We start from the raw sequence: 26,237 nt of genomic DNA, 5'->3' as shown, positions 1-26,237 counted from the left end.
ACCCACAACCTTATTTCAAGCCTTGCACACCGTATGGCACGTTTTCTTGGCCTTCGAGGCAGTCGCCTCAACTATGTGACAATCCTCGGGGTGGTTATGCCCGCAATCATGTCACTAGGCTATAATCAAGGATTACTAGGGGGAGTTCTCACCCTACCCTGGTTCGAGTTCCAATTCCCGGAAATCGACGTGACCCATGTCCAACCTTCAGAGAAAAAACACACATCGACATTGCAGGGTACTGTGGTGGCCTTGTATGCAGCAGGTGGGTTCTTAGGAGCCATCTCCTGCATTGGGCTGGGCGATGTGCTTGGACGTCGACGAACTATCATACTCGCCGCAGCAGTGCAAATGATCGGTGCTTTCCTCATGGCTAGTTCTTTTAGCTTTGCTCAGCTTGTCGTGTCACGAGTTATCCTAGGTCTGGGCACTGGTGGTCAAATAGCCACTGTTCCTGTTTGGCAATCGGAGATATCGCCAGCTAGCAAGCGTGGTGCGCATGTGGGGACTACAGGCATCTTCGCTTCTATGGGTCTTACTCTGGGTTTACTTGTCGATCTTGGGATGTCGTATGTCCCCAACAGCGCAAGCTGGCGTGTTCCAGTTGGTCTGCCTATCATACTTTCCTTAACTGTGATGATATTTATTTCTTATATGCCCGAATCCCCCCGTTGGCTGATCCAGCAGGGTCAAGTGTCTGCTGCCCGTGAGGTATTGGCAGCTCTGAGGGACACTGAAATGGACAGTGAGATGGTCAAGAAGGAGATACTTGATGTGGAGGCCTCGTTGGCTATTGCTGGTAAAGGATCTCTGCGCCAAATCTTCCAAATGGGACATCAGAGAATCTTTCATCGTGCATCTCTTGCGGCATGTGGATTAATGTTGTTACAATTTACGGGTGTTAACTCTATCACGTTCTACAGTACGTATTCTAGTCTGAATCCCATCCAATGCTCTCGCTTATGGACCCACCAGGTACGACGATCTTCCAAACCCACCTCCACCTTGAACCGACAACATCAAAGATTTTGGCGGTGATCTACCAGTTTTCCGGTGTCTTTGGTGGAATCGTTTGCGTGTCCACTATAGAGGGCTTCGGTCGTCGTGTCTTGTTGTTGTCAAGTGCAACGGCCAACACAATCTGCATGGTCCTCATTGCTGCGCTTAGTTCTCAATCCACAAACAGCATTGCCATGCACGCAGCCGTGGTCTTTATGTTCATCTTCCACTTCAGCATGATTGTCGGTTTTGGTGGGATCCCGTTTCTCTACGCATCCGAGGTGTCACCTCTCAGTTTGCGTACCACCATCAACGGTATTAGCTCTGGTATGTATTGGGCTCTGAGTGTTTTGATCGCCGAGGTCACGCCAATTGCTTTCAACGCTATCGGATGGAAATATTTTCTCATCTTTGCTTGTCTGAACTTCTCAATGATACCGATTGTTTATCTATTTTTCCCGGAAACGGCCGGCCGGTCGCTGGAAGATATAGATGAGGTGTTTATTATGTCTACCAGTTGGCTGGATCCTGTTCGTGTGGCGAAGCAATTGCCCCAGAGATTAAATGGTCGCGAACCCCAGGAAGATCGTCCTTTGGAGAAGAAAGGCGACGGAGCGCTGAAGGCCTGAGAGTATAAATATTTGTACGTGACAGGTGGAACAGAGCTTGGATTTGCGGGAATACTTCGTCAAGAAGAAATCGCAATATTACGGACGTTGATTCTGGATCGCAGACATGATTTGTTCCAATAGAAGACCCCATGGATGTCCTGTTTAATCCGGCTGGTCTCCTGGCGTAGCTACTTAAATTACTGCTTCCAGTCCTGGCTAATGGGGTTCTTAATTAGGTCGGCAGTGAGCTCCTGAATGGATTTAAGGTATTCGAGGACTGGCCTCGGGACTTTAACGGAGTTATTACTACTGATATGATTCAGTAACTGGCGTACGTCGTAGTTGGCATCCAATATGCGCTCGTTAGTGTGACGTGCAGAATGTTCGTGGCCCCTTTTAGGGGCGGCCACTGGCTTCCTAGCGCCATCATACCTTCTACCAATATAAAATCGGTATAGGAAATGGAGCCGGAAGTTATAAATAACTTGCAATTCAAATGAGGACTAGGTTCGCGCAAAGATATGTGCTTTTTGCCGGTTCCGAGTCCACAGCAAAGTTCAACGCGCCGTATACTAGCGAGGCTACGGAAGTGCATACCACTAAGCTATTTTAGGTATGGACTTGTCCGTAGTACTATAGAGGGAACGGACGTCTCTCTGGCACACTCTTTTTTAATAACTATCCCTTATTAGAAAACATCTGTCTCTATTGAGTTATCATCCTTCAACAGAATCGTCCCCAAATCTCTCTATGGCTTCATTGGAGCCGCACAAGGTTTTCCTGATAAAAATGGCACTTCCTGATTCAGGGCTCGAGCGACTTACAGGCTGCCCTATTTTTTAAGCCCGTCAATTATACTCTACCACGCGGGACGCCGGGAATTCGCAACCCGTTGCTAGAAGAATGTATATGGCCATGGTTTTGCGCAAGACAAGCACACAAATGGAAAGCGCCGCCAGTAGAAGGATGGACGAAGATACCTCAGATCGATCCTCAGACCGACGAAGTCTTTCTCCGAAAAGGCGCAAGTTGGAAACGAATGTTATTTCAGCAGCCTCCTCGATCGTGTATTGGATTGATAGAGAAAGATGGAAAGGCCGTTAATGGTCCGGCATATACCGAAGTGAAAGTTCAACCGAGGGGTAGCCAAAGCCATTTACGAATACGTGACGTGGTGCTCCCTTGTACGAATATCTTGAAAGAAGTTCACCCTCTGCCAGATGAAGGACTACTCTGGTACGGATATGTTCGTGAAAGGCAACGACAATTGAATCCCTGGGATCCAGAATTTCCAACAGATAACGAGAGGTACGGAGAAATCTCGAGGAGCCAGGTAGCATATACTACCTCAATGTGTCTGCGGGACTGTGATATTGTATTTTTTATTCTGAAATGTGGATGTGTTCGAGGACGATGGGTTAGCAATCATGGTGCTAGGATGTTACATTTTTGGCTCTGTCGTATTTAAATGAGTCTTGTGCCTGGGCAGATTTCTATTCCGATGCTGGTAACCTAGATTTCTATGTGATATGTACGTGAAACGAAGTGGCTAAACAAGATGTTCATTGAAAACCAAAGCAATACTCGGTTTTAGCTAAAAATGTTACGCATTCCTACCGGTCCGCCATAGGGATATCCTCGCCGGCAGAGCTAATGAATGGACAGCCATGAGAGTATGCTCATGGGTATGTAGTGGGGATTGAGATGACGCCGAGTACATGATCGCACCACTAGCAGTCTGTCACAGGGATATCCTCACCAGCCGAGCTACTGAATTGACGGTCGTGTGAGTTATGCTCATGGGAATGCTGTGGAGATTGAGATGACGCCAAGTCGATGATCGTAAGGAGCAAACGAACAATAGTCTCGTTCTCCTCCAGGGTATATCCCCAGGTCATGGTCCTTGAGCACCACTTTCAGGATATCAGAACACAGTGGTAGCAATATATAAAGAGGTACCTGCGAACTCACCTTGCTACTTTGGTTGATACGGTAGAAGTTGAAGGTCACGCTGTCCGTAGAGATCCCGTAGACTGTTGTATTCGTCTTCCCCCGCTCGATACGGCTGGCGTGAACGAGGCCTAGGAATCCGATTAGCGATGTTTCCAGTATGATGCTGCGGACGTACCCATGTAGCCAAGCAACTGGCGTTCACCCTTGCCCAGCTTCTCCCGAGACGTGGCTTCCACAATAACAAGGTTGGTCTCGAGGTTTGCCTGCGCTCCGTACCATAGCGCGTAATCGGCTTGACCGCACAGCATCTTCTCTCGAGACTTCATTCGGACCGTCTTCCAGAACAGGGTCTCGTAGCCCCACGACACCGAGTTTTCAGTGACGATCCGACCGTCTTCCTTGGCGAATCCCAGAACCAATCCGAGTATTATGTCGAGGCGTGCGCGGACTTGTGCTTCGGCTTTAGTGGAGCCATCATGTGCGATTTCCAGGTACTCAAGGGCTCTCTCTGGTTTGGTGAATGAGTAAACACCCTGTTTATAAGAGAAGAGGGGACTCAGCCAGCAAGGTAAAGAATTCAGTGAAGTCTTCGAGATCTTGTATGTCGTAGGGCTCCAAGTCCCACTTATCGCCTGGCTGCTCTTTGTTCGGAGTCAACTTCTTAAGCCAAAAGGATCTCGACCTCCTCTAGGGTCAAGTTGCTCATGGCTACTTCAGGTAGTTTGTGGTCGCGCGCAGCTGCCTTCTTGGCTTCCTCTAGCGTTTCTCTCATCTCGTCAATTTCCGTCTTCGAGACGCTGCTTGTCGCTGAAAGCCAGTTCAGGACCACTTCGATAAGCTCAAGAGCATGCTTGCGGAAAAGCCTCTTGGGAGCCATGGTGGTGGTGGTGGTGGTGGTGTGGTGGTGTTGTTGTTGTTGTGAGAAGGGAAGGTGAGAGTGAGAGTTTAAGCGTCAACGACAGCAGTAATGTTCATCAGTCCCGTGTACAATTAGTCACACCAAATATCACCTAGATAACCAGTATTGCTACAACCCACACCGCAACGCCTTCACTTCCTACATTCCGTCAGTAGACCTTAGCAAACTTTCCCTTCGACCGGTGACGGCGACGGAGAGGAACCCGAACACGGTAAAGGATAGCGCGGCGGTGATGGCCACTGGAAACTGATGTCACAGCCACCGGAGAGCGAGCTTCTTCATAGCAACGGCCAAGTGAAGTGGAAACCCAAATACGTGCGGCTCACTGACGACGCTGCTATCGTCTCCCTCTGCATACATGACAAGATCTACCGAGCCACTAATATACCCTGGGACTTTGATTCAAAGGGAGACATCAAAAAGGTCCGAGTCCCTATCGGTCCCACAATCATGATCAGTCAGAACGGTCTCTAGACTGTGCCCGTCTGGAAAGATTGGTATATATTCACCGGTAGAAGTAACGGCTCGGGATGGCTCCTGAAGGGAATGGTGAACCGGTTCATGGGTGGCCTGGTACTACCCGCAAAAGACCCCGTCTTCACTGTGAACATTAAATTCGACCGCTTCGAGCCCCTAGCCGGGAACAAACCAGCCAAAGACCGGATTGCATGTGCCAAGGACAACAAAGTCTACTTCGGAGGAAGTCCATACAGCCATGACCCAATCATCATCCTCAGCGAGAGAGAAAACAAAGGCATAATCAGGACGCTACGAGAACAAGCACACTTCCATCCGAAAATATACGAGGCAGCTGATGAGCACAACCCCATGAAATCTGCCTAAGAGCCCCTGAGCAAACTGAGGACTACAACGCTGCGCTCCAAAACGAATGGAGTGAGGAAGACTGCACCGCCCAACGGATCGGTACCTCCTTCAAATGGAGCGAGATCACGAAGGCCTCATGCAGATCTCAGCGTACGATACGGACAGCAACAACCATGGTAGCCGCACTGGCGTCGAAACGCCGCAAGACAACCACAAACAGACCAGTCACCCTTGCCGCGGCAGAAACAGTACCATCCTCAACGCCCAGCGCAGCCGCCACTCCGGACCCTACAGAACCAATCACAGCAACAACGCAGTCATCAACTACAGCAGCAATGCAGCCACCGACCCCTACAGCAAAACAGGCGATAACAAAACCAAAGCAGTCGGAGCGAACAGTAACCAGAAGAACCAAGGACGCAGGTACAATGACCGATAGCGAACAATGGATCAACAAGATCGAAGCGACCCGCATCCCCACACCGGAAATACAACCGCTCGAAACCGTACAACGCCTGCCCAAGCTGCAATCGTTCTACAACCTGGATAGGCTGGAAGCTACCCGATCATTTCCAACACTTACGACAGCAGCCAACCGCCTAGAAGTTCTCGCTGCCAGCTGCACATGTAGTAAAAAAGCCCAGACGTTTCTACGTCTACCGGCGAGCACAACATGACGGGCTCGCAGGCTGCAACTCTGTTCGACCGAACCACCCAAGGTAGACTGCCCGGGTACATGAACATGACCCTATCAAACATCGCAACCAACAGCGACGGAGCGGAAATCAGAGACACCCTCCGCTTCGCTCAAAGCCTAAGCGTGTTTGCCACAGCGCTCGACCAGGAACCACGAGAGGACCCCGCCATCGTTATCTTCCGGCGCCTCCACACGGAATGGGCCAAACTGATTCCGGTCCGTCACAGAGCCAACCCCGAAACCAACCCGTTCTAAGTTCGTATACAAACCTCGCTTAGAGGAACCGATGGCAGCGTCACAGCAGCCAACACCCCCGTGCATTGGATAATTTTATTAAAATGGTTATCAAGGCGTTGCGAAATGATGAAGTCTTTCGACATGAGTTTGGAATCCAAGGCCAAGTCACATTTCACGACCGCGCGAACCCATCGGAAACTTCGCTGAACAGCTTGGAGCGAATGAATCTTCAGGGCGTGCGAACACCCCAACGGCTCGCAAACACTAGGCCTGGGAGAGGTAGAGGAAGGGGAAGAGGAGCGGCACAGGGAAAGAAGAGGGATAGCACTGCACGAAGACGCAAGCGTCGTGCCGACCAGTTCTGCGTGCACCTTGTGGCTGATGAACGACCATGTTTTCGGAGTGAACAACATTGAAAATGACCTTAACGCCCGTAGGGATATAAGAAAGGGCCAATACATCTGAGTAACATGAAAGAAACCAATCAGAGAAGAATACAGGAGTGACAACACAGTTAGGCACACTATTGTATGGAGTTGTACGGGCACGGTTGAGCTTGTGGACCTTGAAGTCGGCCCCAGACTTTGGCATTGGGTGGCTCATACCCTGAGCAGGCCTAACCTGGTGCATTACATATCTTGACGGTCATTGTGAAAGACAGAGCTGATAGAGGTGTAAATGGACTGGAGAGTTACAATTGCGAAGACATCGCTACTGGGGCTCTGATCACATCTCATTATCTCTATAGTAAAGCTGAGCGCCAATTCTCTCCAGATTATTCCGTCAAAGCTTTTTATGCCCTGGAAAGTTCAAGGTTAGTGGTGTCGGAGCCCAGAGTATGTCTCGGCTAAATTAACATGTGTTTCTGCAGTCTGTGCAATTCCTTACGGAGTAATAGAATACAAAAGGAGAAAAAACAGCAAAAACCAGTGCCAAGCACACGTTTGCATCTGACCGCCATTCTGCCCCGCGGATACCCCTCGGATGTGCAGCACGGTTCAGCTGAGGGCTCGTGGCCACATGTACAATAGTTATCTGATTCCAATGGCAATTCCAATGGCAATTCCAATTGCGATTGTACCAAGAATCAAACATCCGAAGGTCACCGAAATTCGTATTCGGAAAGGGATGTACCAGGCACCAGAGAAATCTTGGGACCGGCCGCAAGCGGAGCACGTCAGATACTCCGCATAAAACTGGTTTATGAATTGGATATGTCTGAGGGTAATGCATTTGCTGTTAATTGTACACGGAGTATGGCTCCATATACAGGAACAACACTGCGGTATCGGCTAGACCCTGTGAATAGACGGTGAGATACTGTAGCCAATAATAAGATGAATAATAGCTTGGAGCTAAATGAGAAAGAAAAAAAAAAGAAAAAAAGGGGAAGCCGGGGGACTAGACACCGGGGGACTAGGCACCGGAGATAGGCGGAGACTATATAAGGTCGCCCTCCTGCCACTTTCTCTCTCTTTCTCTTCTTCCCTCTCTATCCTCACTCATATTATTCTCGTCCGTTTATTTAGGTTCGTATAAACCTTGTCAGCAGGTCAGATCACTTCTCGTAGAGACAGTGGTCACATACAACCGCCACAATTTTCGCGACAAGTCTTAACTCGTGAGTGCTCCCTTCACCTCTATATAGAAGCAACTATGATCATACAAGTCCAATTGCTAACTCCCCATCAGCCGGCACCACCCGTTCAACGGCCGACGCTCATCCAACCGTGGAGGAGCATCGGATTGCGCACCCTACATCCGCTAAAGCTACGCTTATCACACTACTCTAAATTCGCCAATTCATCCCGCTATACGCAATGGCTCCTCACGCTAGCTCGGATGTTGCCAATGGCACCCTGAACGGGTCGGTTCGCCGAGAACTATTTACTGTCCAGTCTCCCAATGTCGTCTACACCGACGACGAGATCAAGTCGAAGTACGCCTATCAGACTACTGAGATTACCCGCACCGCGGACAACAAGTTGGTTGCCACTCCCAAGGCCACCAACTACAACTTCAAGGTCAACCGCAAGGTTGGCAAGGTTGGTATGATGCTGGTCGGTTGGGGTGGAAACAACGGTTCCACCGTGACTGCTGGTATTTTGGCCAACCGTCGTAAGCTCTCGTGGGAGACTCGCGATGGCAAGCAGACCTCCAACTACTACGGTTCTATCGTCATGAGCTCCACTGTCAAGCTGGGCTCCGATGCTAAGACCGGAGAGGAGATCAACATCCCCTTCCACGACCTCCTCCCCATGGCCCACCCTGACGATCTGGCCATTGGCGGTTGGGATATCAGCAGCCTGAACCTTGCCGAGTCCATGGACCGTGCTCAGGTCCTGGAGCCCACCCTCAAGAACCAGGTCCGCAAGGAGATGGCCGAGATGAAGCCGCTGCCTAGTATCTACTACCCCGACTTCATCGCTGCCAACCAGGAGGACCGTGCCGACAATGTCATCGAGGGTGACAAGGCTTGCTGGGCTCACGTTGAGCAGATCCAGAAGGATATCCGCGACTTCAAGGCCCAGAACGGCTTGGACAAGGTCATTATCATGTGGACTGCCAACACTGAGCGCTACGCCGACATCATCCCCGGTGTCAACGACACTGCCGACAACCTGATCAACTCGATCAAGGCTGGTCACCTGGAGGTTGCTCCTTCCACCGTGTTCGCTGTCGCTGCCATCCTCGAGGACACTCCGTTCATCAACGGCTCGCCCCAGAACACCTTTGTTCCCGGTGCCCTTCAGTTGGCCGAGCAGCGTCGTGCTTTCATCGGCGGTGATGACTTCAAGTCTGGCCAGACCAAGATGAAGTCGGCTCTTGTTGACTTCCTCATCAACGCCGGTATCAAGCTCACCTCCATTGCCAGCTACAACCACTTGGGTAACAACGACGGCAAGAACCTGAGCTCCCAGAAGCAGTTCCGCTCCAAGGAGATCTCTAAGTCCAACGTTGTGGACGACATGGTTGCCGCCAACCACATTCTCTACGAGAAGGATGAGCACCCCGACCACACTGTCGTCATCAAGTACATGCCTGCTGTCGGTGACAACAAGCGTGCGCTGGATGAATACTATGCCGAGATCTTCATGGGTGGCCACCAGACTATCAGCTTGTTCAACATCTGTGAGGACTCCCTTTTGGCCTCGCCCCTAATCATCGATCTTATCGTGCTCGCCGAGATGATGACCCGTATCAGCTGGCAGTGTGACGGCGAGGGTGATGACTACAAGGGATTCCACAGCGTCCTGAGCATTCTCAGCTACATGCTCAAGGCTCCCCTGACTCCTCCAGGTACCCCTGTTGTCAACGCCCTGGGTAAGCAGCGCTCTGCTCTTATCAACATCTTCCGTGCTTGCGTTGGTCTCCAGCCTGAGTCGGAGATGACCCTTGAGCACAAGCTGTTCTAAAGGACTTGTCCGTGCCCCCTAGTTTGATCATTACGCGCCAACTATAGTCACTCGTTTATCAATATAAGCACAAACATGCTACAACCATACTTCCTATTCATAAAGCCGTAGATTTAATATAAGCGTATTCCCATTCTCTAAACATATTCGCCTCGCCGTTCGTTGGTCCAACTAAGCCTAAGTAAGCATACTTCTTATTCCCTAGGTATGTCGTGCTCATAAAGCTATAGTTTATATGCAATAAGTGTATTCCAGTTTTTTCTTAACTACATTCAACTCTATTCATTGGTCCGACCAAGCTCAGAATAAGCATTCAAAGCCAACTGGCCACCAAGATGCGCATACAAAAGATTCCCACCCTTAATCTCCCCACGACGAATCATATCCATCATGCCCGCAAAGCTCTTCCCCTCATAAACCGGATCAGTAATGAAAGCCTCCATCTTGGCCGCATATTCAATCGCATCCCAAGTCTGTCGATCCGGAACACCATAAATCCCAGCATGATACCGTTCATCAAGCTCAACGTCCTCCTCCGTAATATCCTCCTCTTTCAGTCCAATCTTAGCAGCCGTATTCTTCGCAATCCTCAAAACCTGCGCCTTGGTAGCCTCAACAGTTGCAGAAGCATCAATCCCAATAACCCTCCTCTTCCCATCCTCGGGATAAATCCGTTCCAACAACTTAAACCCAGCAATCATCCCCGCAAAAGTCGACCCAGTAACAGCACAAACAAGAACAGTATCAAAGAAAACACCCATCTCCTTTTCCTGCTGTCGGACCTCAAACGCCCACCGCGCAAATCCCAATCCGCCAAGCGGATGATCCGACGCTCCAGCAGGGATATAGTACGGTTTCTCGCCGTCGGCTCTCGCTTCTTCCACGACAGCCTGCGCAGTATTCTTATGTTCGATTCCGAACCCAGATGGATCGAGTCGCACATCAGCGCCCATTAGTCGCGACAGCTGGATATTGCCTGTACTCTCGTAGCCTGGGTCCACCCATTCTACCCAGTGTTCCTGGACAAGACGGGCTTTGAGACCCGAGCGCGCGGCAACCGCGGCGACTTGGCGGGTGTGGTTACTTTGGACGCCGCCGATGGAGACGAGGGTCGTGCAGCCTTGGGCTTGGGCGTCGGCAAGGAGGTACTCGAGTTTGCGGGTTTTGTTGCCGCCGTAGGCATACGCAGAGTTTAGGTCATCGCGTTTGGCGTAGATTGTTACGGGATTGGGGTTGTTTTTGGCGAGATCGGCGGTGATGCGGGGGAGGGGGTGGATTGGAGATGGGCCTAGGAGGAGGGGAGTTCGGGGGATTGTGGAGAAGGGGGGTGGGAGGGTGACAGGGTTTGTGTCTTGGGTCTTTGTTGGAGATTCCATGGTGGTTGGATGGAGGTGTAGAATGAGGAGGTGGTTTGGTGGTGGCTTGGTGTAGAGACTTGCTCTAAAGTTAAGACAAGGAAAGCAACAGTGATAGACGGCAGACTGGATGTAGAGATGTCTTGAAACAAGTTGATCTTGTACGGGCTTGATATCGTGGACTATATACCCCTCACAGATATCGCCGCGGCGATGCCCGCGGCGAACAGAGTTGGGTTCGACAACACGAAGCAGCCCCTCCTAGACCCCTCAGCACATGAATAGAGTTATACGTGGGTAATATACAACCTATCACAGACCTTCAGGGACGTGATCCCGAAGTAGAACCGAGATTGGCGTCTTTATCAGTAGCTCGTTGGTGCGGACTTGGTGGGGAGTTCGAACTGTTGTCCGTCGGAATATAAACTGCGCGGTATTGTAACTATATTCCGCGGCTATTGATATGATTGAAATGACTATATCTCATGGTTGGAGATCCTTGGTATCAACTTGAATCGAGAAGAAGTGAGACGACAGTCTTAGATGTGAACAAGCGTGGACTTTAGCCCTTGGACGTTTTGATACTATGATTATGCGGTTTGCATCAGCGAGCAATGGATCTGCCAGTTACTATGCTATCATCCTACTGACCCTCAATTGACAGCTCCAATGATATCACTGCCTTTGGCAACATATTTGAATGATCCCAGCAGTGATCCCAAGGTGGCGCGGCGGGGTTGAGTACCTTGATGACAACCTCAGCCCTACATAAGTTCATGCTCCCCCATGGATTGTACTGTTATATAGAAAATCAGATCCAAGAAATAATTAAAGTCATATTTTACATCAGTTATTTTTTTATCGGCTGGCAAATATTGCATTTATTGCATGTCGACGACACAACGAACACAGTCACCCTCCTTCATCTGATCGAAGGCCTTGTTGATACCATCCAGCGACTGGCGGTGAGTGATGAACTCGTCCACCTTGAGCTCGCCGTTGAGGTAGTCGTCGACAAGACCGGGCAGTTGTGTGCGACCCTTGATGCCACCGAAGGCACATCCCTTCCAGACACGACCAGTGACGAGTTGGAATGCTGTGACATGTGTTAGAGAATATACCTAGAAAATTGCAGAACGGGGATAACTTACGCCGAGTGGCGATCTCCTGACCAGCAGCAGCAACGCCAATAACAATGCTCTCACCCCAGCCCTTGTGGCAGGCCTCGAGGGCAGCGCGCATGACGCCGACGTTACCAGTGCAGTCGAAGGTGTAGTCACAGCCACCATCAGTCATCTCAATCAGGTGCTCCTGAATGGTCTTGCCTTGGAGCTTGGTGGGGTTAACGAAGTGGGTAGCGCCGAACTTGCGAGCCCAGGCCTCTTTGCCATCGTTGACATCGACGGCAATGATCTTACCGGCCTTGTTCTTGACCGCACCCTGCACAACAGAGAGACCAACACAGCCGACACCGAAGACGGCCACGTTGGAGCCCTCCTCGACCTTGGCGGTCACGACAGCCGCACCGTATCCGGTGGTGATACCGCAGCCGAGCAGACAGGATCGATCGGTGGGGATCTTGGGGGTGACAGCGACGACCGAGATATCGGCAACGACAGTGTACTGCGAGAAGGTGGAGGTACCCATGAAGTGCAGGAGGTCCTTGCCGCGGGCCTTGAAGCGGGAGGTGCCATCGGGCATAACACCCTTACCCTGGGTAGCACGGATCTTACCACAGAGGTTAGTCTTGCCAGACTTGCAGAACTTGCACTCGCGGCATTCGGGGGTGCTATCATTGTCAGTGGATTGTCATGCCGAGATCGGAGCCGAAAACGTACTAGAGAGCGACGACGTAGTCGCCGACCTTGACGGAGGTCACGCCCTCGCCGATGGACTCGACGATACCAGCACCCTCGTGACCGAGGACAACGGGGAAAGCACCCTCTGGATCCTTGCCGGAGAGAGTGTAGGCATCTGAGGGATGTCAATAATTGTCTATCTCGGGGTTTTCGGCAGTTTGTTTCGTTTTCCTTAAGGCGGGGCTGATGGCGGGGCTTACCGGTATGGCAGACACCAGTGTGGTGGATTTTAATGCGCACCTCACCAGCCTTGGGGGGAGCGACCTCGATGTCCTCAACGGACAGAGGCGCACCAGCTTCCCAGGCGATGGCAGCCTGTCAATTGTTCAGCATTCATGCTGTGCTGGTCGACGTCATATGTGCAGGGCGGTCGGATCGAGCTTACCTTGCAAGTGATGGTCTGTCCGAGTCAGCGGGGTTATTCAATAAGGAAAAGAAGAGCAATTTACCTGTCCTACTGTGCTAGCCATTGTGTATGTTGATTTATCAACTGGGCACTATTAGCAATTTCCAGGAATGCCAAGAAAAAGAAGACTCACATCAAAGATACGATGGTGAGAAGAAGGGGAAGAAGGGGAATGACGGGCTTTTGAAGGAAGCCCCGGTGGATCCGGTGAGGGGAACGATAGCATCAAAAGAAGTTGGAGATCCGGACAGCTACAACTCCCCTCATATTATTCTCCTCACTTGGGGAAATGCAAGATAAGCTGTTTCCCGTATAGAATAATTTCCCGTGTAGAATACTGCGTGATCGGATCGATACTCCCGAATCCCGCGGGAAATCTAGGGGTTCATATACCTTGTTTGTCTAGGACTACATATAAATATCAGCGCTATATATAGGCACTATACGGAGCAATAATTGATAGGGGAAATTACCTATTTGCATTCGTTATTCTTTCCTATTTGATCATGGCATGACACTAATGTTATACCAAAGACATGTCGCCGACCTCGGAAGCGGGAACCGTCGTTATATCCACCATCTGGCAACTCGCACCGAAAATCTAGGAGATAGTGTTCAGTCGGAGGAAAATTGACTAGAATAACGGCTATAAATACTCGGCAGACGTCAACTCCGAGGTAATACGCCAGAAAAACAATGAAGCAACAAAGCAAAAGAAAAACAATGAACGCCCGCCCTTGATTTTCGCGGCCGTTAGGTTGTTTGATGACAGCAAGGAATAGATCTCGAGTGTGAGAGAAAGATAACCCAAGCTGAGCTCTATTTTGCGGACCCATTCAACATACATGATCACATCTTCCTTGGTTTGGTCAAGTCTTTTGTATTTTGAGCCCCGGGAGAGGAGAGGTAGATATCTCCCGTGCTAGTCTCTATGGTACACGGAAAGGAGCCGATCCTGTCTGCTTCCTCGCCAATAGGTCATCGACCAGATTGTCATCCCTCTAGACCTCCATATAAAGCCACTGTCGGGCCGGAGACAACCGGGTCGAACCTCGCCAATCACCTAATTCATCGAATGCATGTTGCCAAAAGCGAAAAATAGTCATCGACAATATGTTTATTATCAAAATAGACCCTTAGTTGCCTGACATGCTGCCACTCTGCATCATGGCGGCGTTCTGCTCCTGGAAGCGCTCGTTCAGGCGGGCGGAGCTCTTGAGGTTCTTGTCGACACAGCGCATGACACAAGTCTCCTCGCGGTTGATGAGGGACTTGGTGGTGAAGTCGTTGACACAGTCATCGAAGCAGCGCTGGACCATCTTGGAGTACATCTGAAAGACAGGATGTTAGATCTTGAGCATGGGAGAAGACAGGTGGTTCACGGTAAGGACGCAGCATCACGGGCAGGGGGATGGGCGCAAGGTCGGATCTTCAATGAGAAGGGCAGGAGGTACATACAGTCATGAACTCCTTCATCTGCTTCCGCTCCATGCGGGCAGCGAACTCGCGCTGTTCCGATGCGTTAAGTCTGTGACTTGGGTATTAGCGGTTTGCTCAGAGAATTATCCGGAGGAACGATAGGATAGAAAACATGGTAAGGAGGTAGAGAGGTGCAAAAGAGGTACTTACCCGTCCATTGTGATAGATGAATGAGATCTAGATGTTTTGATGGTAAGATGCTTTCTACAAGTCTCCTGCCAGCTGCCAGCTCCGCTGGTTCTGAGCTTCTCGGGTGCCGGAGAAATATTAGCCCACGCGACTCAAAACGTTGTGCCTGAGCTACCAGGCCACCACTTGATCAGCATCTCGGCTTTGTTATTTGTGTTGAGCCCCTCATTTTACCCTAGTTAACACGAAATTGAGGGCTATGAGAATCGGTCTTTACAGAAATGGAATAAAGCTGGGTGTATTGTAATGATCCTTTGTCAGCTCTACCTACTTCGGGGCCCGCAAGAGGGTTTATCCGAGCGGAGAAACAGTCCAAAGCTGGAGAACATAATCCACGTGATTCTCAACGTCACCAATATCACTTCAACTTCACTTCATGACGCTATAGACAGCCGATCCCACCAGAGGAATCTTTATGTGTGTCAAAGGGGGTTTCGGCCAGAAAGTTACCACCCAGGGGTAAAAAGTAGTCTGGTTTAATTATCATATCTACCCTTTCGACAACCTAAATGACGTATAAGAGGTCAAAAACTACATGTAGATCATGCGCCCCGAAATGATATCTAAAGAGGATGGAAATAACGCCAAAAACGCCACTTCAAGGTAAGTACGACGTTTTGTGTCTGTGAGGCGATCTACCCCGTACCGGGGAGACATTGTCCCGCAATAGACCAAGTGAGAATTGATATGCTCTAACTGAGCAGAAAATCCGTATACTTCAAGATGATTACCCACAATATTAACCCTAGACAAAAATAAAAATAAAAACCAAGAAAGGAAGAAAAGAAGAAAATCGGTAGCTGTGCCGGTAGATTTGAAACCCGAAATATAAGCGACTAATTTCCCAAAACCCCTAAAAGGGTCGAGACGCGTTCCAGACAATCCAAGACCCGTTCGTTCCAGACTAACGAACTTCCAGGGCCCCGGATGTTCTTCACATTGTCAAATTCTAGAAATTCCAGAAATTCCAGAAATTCCACAAATTCTAGGAGAGCTATATTATGTATAGATACTCTGTACTCTAGATGTATAAATTATGTATCCTAATATAACCTTTGTAGCATGTACCTGTAAAATTAATCTACATGGCAGGCGACCCTGACCCATCTTTCAGCTTATTCCGGGAACCTTGGGTCTCTAGATTGGCTATTCATAGTTTCATAAATTGAATTTCCCTTGACATCTCTGTCATATATGTTTGGCTCTTGGCTCGTGCCCCCGACTCATTGACCCTTTCGAAACCTTGCCCTTCATCCCTTCCATCAGACTCACCCTCCTTTTCTTCTCATCCTCTTTGTTCTCAGATTCTTGTTCTCGAATATCTCTGCTCTGCTTCCCCTCGAAAACGTGCCTGTTGCTATTTTTGGCCCCAGCCCCAGAATTCCACACGAGGGCGGTGACGCAGGGCCGCTTCAACTTTCCCGAAATCCCTCGATCGACACACCCATTTCCCTGCGCTACTCCGATTCCTAGTCTCTTAGATTTCATCTCGAGTCGCCTTCCGGACTCGCCATGGTGACGGTCGGCAAGTCGCACCCGGGTGCTGACCCCGTCCACCCTCTCCCCACCTCACCTGATCCGGTCGGCGCCAACTCCCCGCCATCAAAGCGAGATTTAGCGTCATGGTGGAAGCAGTTCAAACGGAGCACCAGAAAAGATGAATTGAAAGGTAAGCTACGTTTGTTGAATGTGATATTTGAACGCCGGCGACCGCGTAAATGTTTCGTGGGGCGCCCCCGGCTCGCGGCGGTTCGCGACTGTCCTTTCCCCTGAGCATCCCGCGTATACTCTTGTCGCACAGGGATAATTGTTACAGTTCACCATGTCGGGGTTGAAAACTTCGCTCTTCAATTGATTTGTTGAGTTCATCGTCTCGAACTGGTTTGCTAACCCGTTTGTCGCAGTAGAAACACCCCGCGGCATCTTCGGCGTTCCGCTCAATGTCAGCATCAAGTATGCCAATGTGGCAATCTCCTTGACCAACGATCATGGTCAGAGCTCCATTTATGGATACGTCCCCATTGTTGTTGCGAAGTGTGGAGTTTTCCTAAAAGAGAAAGGTTAGTATCTGCCTTGTTATACTCGATGAATTATCGCTGACATGTTCTGGAATAGCAACGGACGTTGAGGGCATCTTTCGTCTTAACGGATCAGCCAAACGTATTAAGGACCTTCAGGAGGTCTTCGATTCCCCCGAGCGATATGGCAAAGGACTCGACTGGTCCGGCTACACCGTCCACGACGCAGCAAACGTACTTCGCCGATACCTGAACCAGCTGCCTGAGCCCATCGTACCATTGGAGTTCTATGAGCGCTTCCGTGAACCCCTACGTATCTACCAGCGACAAGTCCTAGAAGACAAGGACACGGCCGATGCCGAGAAGTTCGACCACGCAAAGGCTGTTGAGACATACCAGAACCTCATCATCGAGCTGCCCCCGTTGAACAAGCAACTCCTCCTCTATATCCTCGATCTTCTCGCGGTTTTTGCCTCAAAATCCGATCAGAATCGCATGCCGTCGGCTAATCTGTCCGCGATCTTCCAACCAGGCATGCTGTCTCACCCCCAGCACGATATGTCGCCAGAGGAATATAAGTTGAGTCAGGATGTGTTGATCTTCCTGATTGAGAATCAGGACCACTTCCTGTTCGGCATGAGTGGTACAGCTGCCGATGAGCAGACCATGAAAGAGGTCGAGGGAGGCATTCCACGACCCGCATCTCACCAGACCGTCCGACGATCAGTATCCAACGCCAGTGCGAACACCGAAAGCCATCGCAAGTTGGACAGCATTCGTCGAAATGTCTCCGTTTCGTCGCGCAACTCCCGTCATTCGAACAACACTCAGAGCCCAGTAACTCCCACCTCAATCACCGCTGGTGGTGGTAGTGGAGGTGGTGTCCACCGAAGCAACACTCTGCCCTCGAAGATGGGCCCCGTTTTGACTTCTGCTCGTTATTCACGAGCCAACGACACAAGCTCGAACAACCTTTCCAGCCTCGCTGTTTCCCATCAGAGCTCTCAGTCGACGAGCCGGACGCCATCGGTGCGTGAAGAGCCTGAGCAGCCTCAGCCGATCCCTGAGTCTGTCTCCCATTCGGCTCCTCGGTCAGTCCTCGAACAGACTTCTGAGAAGCGTCCTGAGCAACGCCCTGAGCAGCGGACCCCTAGCCAGTCAACTAGCTCATTGACTCCAGGCGGCGCCTATGTGCACACGTCAACCCATGGCCCATTGCCTCCGGCAACTGCAGAACGTCTTAGTCTTAACGAAACTGCCAGGCCGCATGAGAATAGCAACGCATCGGTCCCCTCACCCTCTGTCGCTTCACCCCCACAGGTTGTCACCCCGAGCCGTGAGCGCAAGCTTTCAAATTTCTTCACCAAGTCACCTCCAGGTGATAGTGAACTAAGAGAACCACGGCAACCCAATCGCTTGAAGAAGAAGCGCATCCCCGGTAGTGCGAGCATAAGCGCACAAAGCTCGACCAACTCACTCCACGCCTCGAGTTTAGACCCCAGTGCGGATCTCGAACCTAGGCACGACAACCGGTCTGTGGAAGCTGCTGTTGGCGACACCACTCCGAGACCGCCAAATGCCGCGACACTCGGCAACCGAGAAAATCCTTTTGACTCGAATCCGGCTCTCACAGAGAGTACTTCGCAGCCTCACACTGACCACTCTCTGCGACCTAAAAAGTCGCGCACACCCTCCATGAATTCGCGTTCATCATTCACCGATCAGTCTGACATGGATCAGCCTGATGATGCCTCTCGCCATGAAAATCGTCGTAGTTGGCGGTTCCATCGGTCGTCCAAGCGCACCAGCGAACAACTTGGGCTAGGTTTCGCGTCTCCACCCCTGTTGGCGACGAATCCCCGAGCCGAACAAAGCACCAGTTCAATCGGCAGCGGTCACTATCAAAGCACGGACCTCTCTAGCCACCCACTGAGCTTGGATGCTGGCGTTCAAGGCACTTCGTCCACAGGATCCGAGCACGAGAAGAAGAGTTTGTTCGGAAAGTTCAAGGCGAAGGTTGCCCAGGTTGTTAAGGATGATCGTGAGCGCACAAAGAGCCCCACCCGGTCGGAGGATGACCCTACCCTCACCACCCAGTCCCTTTCTCCCATTCCCACAGAGTCGACAAATGGCAACCCTGCCCCAGTCGATGTGCCACGGGAACAGCCCAAGGAAGAGCATACGCGTTCTCCCGTGTCCCCCCTGCCTGGCGCTGGCCTTCCTCCCTCTATCCCCGAAGAGCCGCATACTCCCGAGACGTCTACGGCCGACGCTGCCGTTGAAGAAAAGACGTTCGCTCAGCTCCCCGCTACCGAGCCCGTACTTTCACCGGAGCCAACAGTGTCCCATGAAATCCCGAAAGAGACCGCAGGACCGTCTACCTCGGCTGCTTGATCACCTTCAAAATGTTTTCACAAAGTGTTTCCATTCTCCCGTTTCTATTATTATCACGATTGCTCTTCCGTCGATTGCTCCTTTACATTTTATCCAGTTGTGCAGGATTTGTTTGACCATTTGAGAAGGAATGGCTTATTCACGGAGCGTTGGCGTCACCTGAGGCGTTTGAATGAGGTTGTTTTTCTCATCTTCTCCTTTCGTTCGTGATGAATGGGCTTCACCCTCGTATTCGTGACCCTATTTCGCTCCCATCCCTTTGCTATCGAGTGGATGGCGTGATATTTTTCCCAGTCCCCTTTGAATGATCCCCCATGTATTCTCTACCCCGTTGCTCTCACCCTCTCCCTGTCTCTGAATGGTCCGAAGCTTTTCATATTATTAGCCCGTTTCCGGATTTCAGTTGATTACGTTGCCATGTGGAATGAATGTACGTCTGTCTCTGCAATTGCAGCCGGTCTGTCTTGATCTTTTTTCGTGTTTTTCTTTTCCCGATCTCGTCCTATTCTTAGGTTCAGCTTTCGAAATCGGTCTGTTGTTATTGTTATAAACCCTATGACAAGAATATGGATGTTGCTTTTTCAAAGCTTCTTTCGAGCTTCTTCTACATAGTTGTAGGGTGTGTCGGTGGCTCGAGTGCCGCGCCGCGGAATCTGGGAGAATTCGTCAATTCACATCATCCCAATGGTATTTATTGGCTCGGAACTCACCGAGAAAGAATAAATCCCTTTTTCTTTGTACTTGTTGGTCGTGACGGTGATGTTGTCGCCTAGAAGACTAAGGGATGATGTGGACCTTCGAGTTGACCGACGAGTCAGCGACTCACCATCAGGTGCTTTGGCTATTCCTACGACTAAGCAGCAAGATCACACCCACGGAATGGCCAGTTATACTCTCCTGCACTGATGATGATAACCTTCTTTTATCTATACAATACTGAAGCCACCAAATAGTTAGGTGTAACTGCTCGCTGTGTTGCTTCAAGGCAGAATCCAGTCCATTTAGGGCACTTGGGTCACCTAAAAATGTAAGGCATGATGCGTTCCTGTGACAAAAGATTGCTTTTCATGGCGTTATTAGTAATATCACGGCGTTGCTTGCTTCAAGGATCGATTGCCTTGGTGTCTCATCAACTAAACAGGCAGCATAGAAGGGCTTTTAAGGAAATCACAATGAATATCAGAGATCAAGCTAGTGAGAGGCCAGCCAAGTGCTCATGCCTTTTTGTTTCATATGCTTAGTTTCCTATACCAGTAGCGTAGCTCATTCCGTTACAACTCCCACACTCTACATAAACAGAATCGGAAGATCAGAAGGAAACTCTAACTCTTTCGCCTGGCATAGATTGTGACAAGATTCCCTCCACGAGCCTAGAAGGCGAGAAGTTCGATGTTGCACTGACAAATGACGGCTCTGTAGTAACGTTCATACTCAAAGGCACAACATCCGTCGATAGCTCACCGTGGTAGTCGACTGGTGAGATAGAATGCGCGGCGGCTTCATGAGTGCAGTTCTCGTTCCTCTGTTGAAACTGGAGGCGATCTTGTAGCTCGGCGACTTGTCTTTCTAATCTGCTAGCACGTTGTGCCAGTTGTGAGTGCTCTGTGGTGTGAAGGGTATCAAACCGAGGCAAGGTTGGCCATATTGGCCTCGATCCGGATAACTGATAGTATGATAGCAAAACAGCTGTATGTTGTAGGCACCTATTTACAACGATAAAGGAAAGAATAATAGTTCACGTCATTTAAAATTCCAAAAACATCTCAAGAAAAAGCAGAAAACCTTCTAAACGAACTACAGTACTGCAGTAAGAGCCGATACAATTTTATGAATTTTGTGATCGAAAATGATGTTGTAGCCCGAAATACAAGGCAGCAATTAATTCATGCCTAATATATCGGGCGAGATGGTATTAACGAAGGTCACAGCCAATCACCGTCGAGCTGTCATCCCCATTGAAGACCCTCATTTCCATCCAGATCAGCCGGGAGCTGCTCAAGGTTTGTTTTCCACAGAAAACTGCCAGTTGATTTCTGCAATGACCCCAGATATCTCTTCCGCGCCAGGGGCTTCCTCTTCGACACCCCAGGCCCCCGACGAGAAGCCATCCGCCCCTCCCGTCAACATCCTCCCCTCGCTGATAGCCCGGATCTATTCAATCGCGCACCCAGCACTCCTTTTGGCATTGGGCGCTACCCGTTTCGAAGCATTGGTTGCTGATCCTACTAAGGAGCTCCTTTCCACTTTACCATGGCTTACCCTTCTACAAATTTTCTACGTGGTCCTTTGTCTTCCGCCCGCTGGATCGACACCGTCAACGGAGACGAGCGCGTCCGCCCCGGCTGATGGCAAGTCAAGTCCTCGGGCATCTTGCTCTGGTAGTGCCGTGCGCCATGGAAAACATGGAAAGCGGAAGCAGCACGCCAACAGTTGGGCGTGCATTTGGTCCCGGTCACTGGTACGAGATATTTTTCCTATTGAGTGGAAACCGCGGGTCATAGATACTGACCCGATTTTCTAGCCGGCCCTCCTCTCGCTCTCTCTAACCTTTGCCTTGGCCACCCCGGTCCTCACAATCCTTCTGGTCCTCTTCGGCGCCCCGCTCACAACGCACAATCTCGAGACCGTCCTGTGTGCGGCCCACATGGCCGTGCTATCCGCGACGGCCCTGATCTACGCCCACGGGGTGGACCGCACCGTGTGGAACGAGGTTTGGGGAATTGCCCGTCCAGCTGATGCGGTCTGGGGCAGTGCGCTCGGCACAGGCTTGGGTGCATGGTTAGGCGCTATTCCTATTCCGCTTGACTGGTAAGTCATACGTCAATACTATACTTCAAATGCCAAATATGCAAATAGATGGCTAACTCGACATGAAGGGACCGACCTTGGCAGGCATTCCCAATCACGATTCTCGTTGGAGCATACATCGGATACGCCGTTGGCTCTTTGCTTTCTCGTACTCCATTGGTTTACGGCAAGCGTGTCAAATTCACATCGGAGAACTTGAGCGAGACCGAAAAGAAGACTAATTAGGGATTTTGTCGTGGACTCCGTCTATATTCACGCACTAAGGGATCTCTCTGAAGGTACATTCCTGTCTTGTATTAGCATAAAAGACCCTTACAAGACTACCACCACCAGTTATAATTGGTTTTAGATATCCAAAATATTAATTTGTTAATGTTTAAGGTTATACATAGAAAAGTCGCTTTCACAAACTAAGCCTCCCTACTTTCTAGTTATCTGCCGTCTACCTACCTATAAAACTGGGAAGGGGGAGAAAATATCTTAAAACAAGACATCTAAACAGAATATCTGACAATACCTCTGGAAATACCCCCGAAAAGACAACACAAGGCCGCATAAGTGGCCAACTATTCTTGTATACTAATTGGTTTGTTAATGTATAACCAACCCTTACATTTTTAGAAATATTCAACAATACAAGTCCGCGAAAGATACCTGTAACACTAGAAGCTAGACAGGCACATTTCGACTCTGATCTTTGAGGACGTTGCTTGCTTGCTCTTAAAGAATCGGTACGGTAGAATTGGATTCTCTGTCGAGATAAAATTCTTATCACGGTCACCGGCCAAGACGGTTCTTCAGCTATAGTCGAATAAAGACCGCATGCCAATTGGCCCATAGCTAACTACTCTCGACTAGGGAATGCACGCTTTTTTCTTCGCCCTTTGCATGTCCTCGTCACGCTTAGTGTAAGACCTTTAGATAATATCGAAGGGAATACTTAGGATGAATGTGGAATCTAAAAAATAATAGAGATAAAAGGTATAAGCGGGTCACATAGTATAGATAATTAACAGCTGCTTTTCTAAAGAAGTAGCCTATGAAGGTAATGTGTATAGTTTGTAGGTTATATGATCCCTAGCCTAGATAAATAATAACATTATTACTTATAATGTCTACAGTTCTTACACACCTACCTAAGGTGCCTATATCCTAGCTAACACCTTAGGGCCAATTAGACCAGTTAGACCATTGACAGGATGGAGGTTGTCTGTCGCTTTTGGGTGTGTCACTGCCAGTGTATATGCAACACTGTGAAGATCAGCTTTATAGATACAATAGGGGTTGGCATTTTCAAACGTTATATATAAAAAGGTCGGTTTGCACATGTCGTGTCATTTTCAACATATATATTCTATATTTCACAGTTAGTGTTCCATGCCCTATCTATAACACGAATAATAATACGAATATCTAGAAGAAATTGCAAGGGGAAAACTTGGAAGACTATTAGAAACAACACTAAAAAAACTATCAAGAAGACTGCTAAAACAGTCTTAACAAGGTTGCTTAAATGGCCAACTTTCTTGTATACTATAGGTATGAGAGGATGATGGCGATGGTGAAAGCAATAGCCCCCGGTTAGTCCGGTTGTCGTGATAGTACCTTAAAAATGTGCGAAAGCTATTGCTGGCACCTGTCAAGACATATATCTTTTGATTCGGATCCTCAAAGACAAGAATGGCTTCGTAGAAGGCCTTCGCAGTCCAGGGGTCAACGTCATTCATCCTATTGGGGGGATCGGTTGCAATCACCCAGATGCCAGAATAAGAGGAAGTTTCTGTCACTCTATCGTGTTCCGCGATATTCAAAAACAAGGGAACTACTATATAAGAAAAAGAGACGAAATCTTACTGGTTAAGCGATTTATACTGCTCCGGCTAAACCCCACTCTCGATCTTCTCCAACCTACCATCACTCGGATCTACGCTTTCGGGCATAGCATCATGTCTTCGGCGTGCATAATCTGTCATAAAAGAAAGGTGTCGCATTGGTTATTGGCATGTTCTCGAATATTGCTAATGATTGTAGGTGAGGTGTGACTTTGCCACTCACGACCCTTGCACCAACTGCAAAAAGTCAGATGTGGAGTGCAGGTAAGCAAACCTGAAGAGAAATCGAATAATCGATAATTAACTCCCTCCAGACCATATACAAGAAAGCGCAAGAGGTTTACCAACAGCCTATCGCCAGGGCGCAATGTGTCAACCTCTGCTCCCTTGAGTCAGACACCGCGGGGCTCACAGGTTCCTCCCGAGTCACCGGAGGCGCAAGTGGCTTCACAGCGGAATTCTTTGAGCATGTCTCATGGAGTGATTCCAATTGAAACCAATTCAGCCGTGGCCGCCACTACTGGCGACCCGTTCATTAAAGAAGAGAGCTATCGCGGCCGCAGTGAATATCTTGGCGGCAGCGTCCCGTTTGATGAAAATATGGTCAAACCCGGTCGCGAAACTACGTACACCAACCCTAAAGCATCAGCGACCGACTTGCAAATGCTCCACGATCAAGGCGCCTTTGAGTTACCTCCAGTGTCAGTTCAAAAAGAGCTAATGGCCAGTTTTAACATGCACTGTGCACCCTGGACACCGGTTGTGGACCCGAAATGGCTGGATGAGAGTGCGCCGCGATCAATGCTGCTCCTACAGGCTGTCTTTCTCGCTGGAAGCAGAGTTTCGAAAGCTCATTTGGACTATGGGTCCAGCGAAGTGTTCTATCGACGAGCAAAGCTACTTTTCTTTTTTGGTGGTTGTGACAACCCCTTGATTTCTATTGTGGCCGCCTGCTTGCTGCATTGGTATAATCCGGTTGGGCCCGAGGATGTCTCCACCGATACCAGTGGTTTTTGGATTCGGACAGCTGGAGCAATGGCCTTTCAGATTGGGCTACACAAGGAACCCACGTCCAATGCTCGAGATCGCGGCCTCCGGAGAAGGCTGTGGTGGTCTCTTGTGGTACGTATCTTCTTAAAATTCCAACCTACGAGGCATTCATGGGCTAACGTACTTAGGTGCGAGATAATATAATTTCTGTTGGCGTCGGCCGACCACGGACTATCAATCTACGCGACAGCGATGTGCTTCCACCATCAATCAAAGATTTCCCCGTGAACAACTTCAAGTCTCAATTATTCCTAGCCTACTGCACGATATGCCGGCTTCTGGGAGACACAGTTGAATCCCATCTGCGACAGGAAATCTCTCGCCAAAGGCAAGTCGATCTCGAGAACGCTGTCTACCGATGGGCAAAACAAGTCGTTCCAAGATTACGATCATCTGTCGCAGACCAAGACGATGCGGCTATCTGCAATTTTGAGGTTCAACAGCTGATGGTCAAGTATTTCGTGGTGCTCACTATTCTCCATCGATCGCCCACGCCAGGTAGCGTACCACCCGCAGCATCGCTAGTCGCATCTTCGTTCATTGCCGGGATTTATGAAGAATTTTTGCTGCGTGATGAGCTTCGATACCTGGGCCCTGTCTTTGCATTCTATCCATTATGCGCCGGACTGTCCCTTCTTTCTAGCTCTCGCTATTCCCACCTGCAGGGTTCCGCCGAACATGAATTAACAGTCATGAAACTCTCCCTTCAAAAGCTATCCGAAAGGTGGCTCTCGGCGGTTGGACCGTTGCGCGCACTGAACAAATTGACCGACAAAGTCCGAGAGCTCGGTCCCTTTGGCGGTTCATCGCCTACTCTCGGCCCGGACGCAGCCTCTTTCTTTGAGGGGTTCGACACAAGACTCTGCAAACAATGGCAGATCATTGGAGACTCCTCAGAGCCTACAAGTGGGAACACAGGTATCTCGCCTACTTGCACTATGGCGGACATCCAAACCCCTGATGCTGCCCTTCCTTCCCTAGATGCTCCTCCGGGACAACAGGTGGATGCTTACGACTTTGCCTCTCTTGATGTTAGCTTAGATCCATTCAGCAATAACTGGGAAGGTGCTGGATTTGACTGGAGTGGTTCCTGGCTACTGAATGTATGAAATTAAAAGAGCTTGAGAATCGGTGTTACAAAAAGGGTCCTCGGTCTCGGTCCATGTCTAATTGATATGTTCATGGCTTCC

At 49.7% G+C, this 26,237-nt stretch overlaps 14 protein-coding genes across 14 annotated transcripts; 9 read left to right on the top strand and 5 right to left on the bottom strand.

Moving 5' to 3' along the window:
• Positions 1–33: 33 nt before the first annotated feature.
• On the top strand, positions 34–1,628 carry N7447_007047 (sugar porter family MFS transporter; the record flags this gene model as incomplete). The annotated part of the gene is made up of 2 exons (XM_057231309.1): positions 34–922; positions 976–1,628. The coding sequence occupies 2 exons, from the start codon at positions 34–36 to the stop codon at positions 1,626–1,628; spliced, it is 1,542 nt and encodes a 513-aa protein (XP_057086399.1).
• A 1,712-nt stretch (positions 1,629–3,340) lies between these two features.
• On the bottom strand, positions 3,341–4,440 carry N7447_007046 (uncharacterized protein; the record flags this gene model as incomplete). The annotated part of the gene is made up of 4 exons (XM_057231308.1): positions 3,341–3,523; positions 3,582–3,691; positions 3,739–4,096; positions 4,246–4,440. 4 exons carry the CDS (start codon positions 4,438–4,440, stop codon positions 3,341–3,343), a joined length of 846 nt encoding a protein of 281 aa, XP_057086398.1.
• A 291-nt stretch (positions 4,441–4,731) lies between these two features.
• Positions 4,732–5,325, top strand: N7447_007045 (uncharacterized protein; the record flags this gene model as incomplete). Its single annotated transcript, XM_057231307.1, has 2 exons — positions 4,732–4,905; positions 4,957–5,325. The coding sequence occupies 2 exons, from the start codon at positions 4,732–4,734 to the stop codon at positions 5,323–5,325; spliced, it is 543 nt and encodes a 180-aa protein (XP_057086397.1).
• A 118-nt stretch (positions 5,326–5,443) lies between these two features.
• Positions 5,444–5,746, top strand: N7447_007044 (uncharacterized protein; the record flags this gene model as incomplete). The annotated part of the gene is made up of 1 exon (XM_057231306.1): positions 5,444–5,746. The coding sequence occupies one exon, from the start codon at positions 5,444–5,446 to the stop codon at positions 5,744–5,746; it is 303 nt and encodes a 100-aa protein (XP_057086396.1).
• A 234-nt stretch (positions 5,747–5,980) lies between these two features.
• N7447_007043 (uncharacterized protein) lies at positions 5,981–6,259 on the top strand (the record flags this gene model as incomplete). Its single annotated transcript, XM_057231305.1, has 1 exon — positions 5,981–6,259. One exon carries the CDS (start codon positions 5,981–5,983, stop codon positions 6,257–6,259), a length of 279 nt encoding a protein of 92 aa, XP_057086395.1.
• Positions 6,260–6,505: 246 nt separating this feature from the next.
• N7447_007042 (uncharacterized protein) lies at positions 6,506–6,871 on the bottom strand (the record flags this gene model as incomplete). The annotated part of the gene is made up of 1 exon (XM_057231304.1): positions 6,506–6,871. One exon carries the CDS (start codon positions 6,869–6,871, stop codon positions 6,506–6,508), a length of 366 nt encoding a protein of 121 aa, XP_057086394.1.
• Positions 6,872–7,497: 626 nt separating this feature from the next.
• Positions 7,498–8,034, top strand: N7447_007041 (uncharacterized protein; the record flags this gene model as incomplete). The annotated part of the gene is made up of 3 exons (XM_057231303.1): positions 7,498–7,553; positions 7,813–7,862; positions 7,934–8,034. The coding sequence occupies 3 exons, from the start codon at positions 7,498–7,500 to the stop codon at positions 8,032–8,034; spliced, it is 207 nt and encodes a 68-aa protein (XP_057086393.1).
• Positions 8,035–8,061: 27 nt separating this feature from the next.
• N7447_007040 (inositol-3-phosphate synthase INO1) lies at positions 8,062–9,657 on the top strand (the record flags this gene model as incomplete). The annotated part of the gene is made up of 1 exon (XM_057231302.1): positions 8,062–9,657. One exon carries the CDS (start codon positions 8,062–8,064, stop codon positions 9,655–9,657), a length of 1,596 nt encoding a protein of 531 aa, XP_057086392.1.
• Positions 9,658–9,935: 278 nt separating this feature from the next.
• On the bottom strand, positions 9,936–11,033 carry N7447_007039 (putative 1-aminocyclopropane-1-carboxylate deaminase; the record flags this gene model as incomplete). Its single annotated transcript, XM_057231301.1, has 1 exon — positions 9,936–11,033. The coding sequence occupies one exon, from the start codon at positions 11,031–11,033 to the stop codon at positions 9,936–9,938; it is 1,098 nt and encodes a 365-aa protein (XP_057086391.1).
• Positions 11,034–11,893: 860 nt separating this feature from the next.
• N7447_007038 (bifunctional alcohol dehydrogenase/S-(hydroxymethyl)glutathione dehydrogenase) lies at positions 11,894–13,341 on the bottom strand (the record flags this gene model as incomplete). Its single annotated transcript, XM_057231300.1, has 6 exons — positions 11,894–12,108; positions 12,164–12,801; positions 12,851–12,986; positions 13,072–13,186; positions 13,257–13,271; positions 13,321–13,341. The coding sequence occupies 6 exons, from the start codon at positions 13,339–13,341 to the stop codon at positions 11,894–11,896; spliced, it is 1,140 nt and encodes a 379-aa protein (XP_057086390.1).
• A 1,072-nt stretch (positions 13,342–14,413) lies between these two features.
• On the bottom strand, positions 14,414–14,914 carry tim9 (protein transporter TIM9; the record flags this gene model as incomplete). The annotated part of the gene is made up of 3 exons (XM_057231299.1): positions 14,414–14,608; positions 14,736–14,805; positions 14,907–14,914. The coding sequence occupies 3 exons, from the start codon at positions 14,912–14,914 to the stop codon at positions 14,414–14,416; spliced, it is 273 nt and encodes a 90-aa protein (XP_057086389.1).
• Positions 14,915–16,457: 1,543 nt separating this feature from the next.
• On the top strand, positions 16,458–19,357 carry N7447_007036 (uncharacterized protein; the record flags this gene model as incomplete). Its single annotated transcript, XM_057231298.1, has 3 exons — positions 16,458–16,614; positions 16,850–17,005; positions 17,061–19,357. The coding sequence occupies 3 exons, from the start codon at positions 16,458–16,460 to the stop codon at positions 19,355–19,357; spliced, it is 2,610 nt and encodes an 869-aa protein (XP_057086388.1).
• A 2,038-nt stretch (positions 19,358–21,395) lies between these two features.
• N7447_007035 (PIG-F family protein) lies at positions 21,396–22,390 on the top strand (the record flags this gene model as incomplete). The annotated part of the gene is made up of 3 exons (XM_057231297.1): positions 21,396–21,815; positions 21,879–22,165; positions 22,234–22,390. 3 exons carry the CDS (start codon positions 21,396–21,398, stop codon positions 22,388–22,390), a joined length of 864 nt encoding a protein of 287 aa, XP_057086387.1.
• A 1,721-nt stretch (positions 22,391–24,111) lies between these two features.
• N7447_007034 (transcription factor domain-containing protein) lies at positions 24,112–26,156 on the top strand (the record flags this gene model as incomplete). The annotated part of the gene is made up of 3 exons (XM_057231296.1): positions 24,112–24,122; positions 24,312–25,119; positions 25,176–26,156. 3 exons carry the CDS (start codon positions 24,112–24,114, stop codon positions 26,154–26,156), a joined length of 1,800 nt encoding a protein of 599 aa, XP_057086386.1.
• Positions 26,157–26,237: the final 81 nt, after the last annotated feature.

This window comes from Penicillium robsamsonii, assembly GCF_028829455.1.
Source record: "Penicillium robsamsonii strain IBT 29466 chromosome Unknown utg000003l_segment0_segment0, whole genome shotgun sequence".
In the NCBI taxonomy this organism is placed as follows: Eukaryota; Fungi; Ascomycota; class Eurotiomycetes; order Eurotiales; family Aspergillaceae; genus Penicillium; species Penicillium robsamsonii.
The sequence above is the reverse complement of the archived record's forward strand: the minus strand, read 5'-3'. Positions and strand labels throughout refer to the sequence as shown.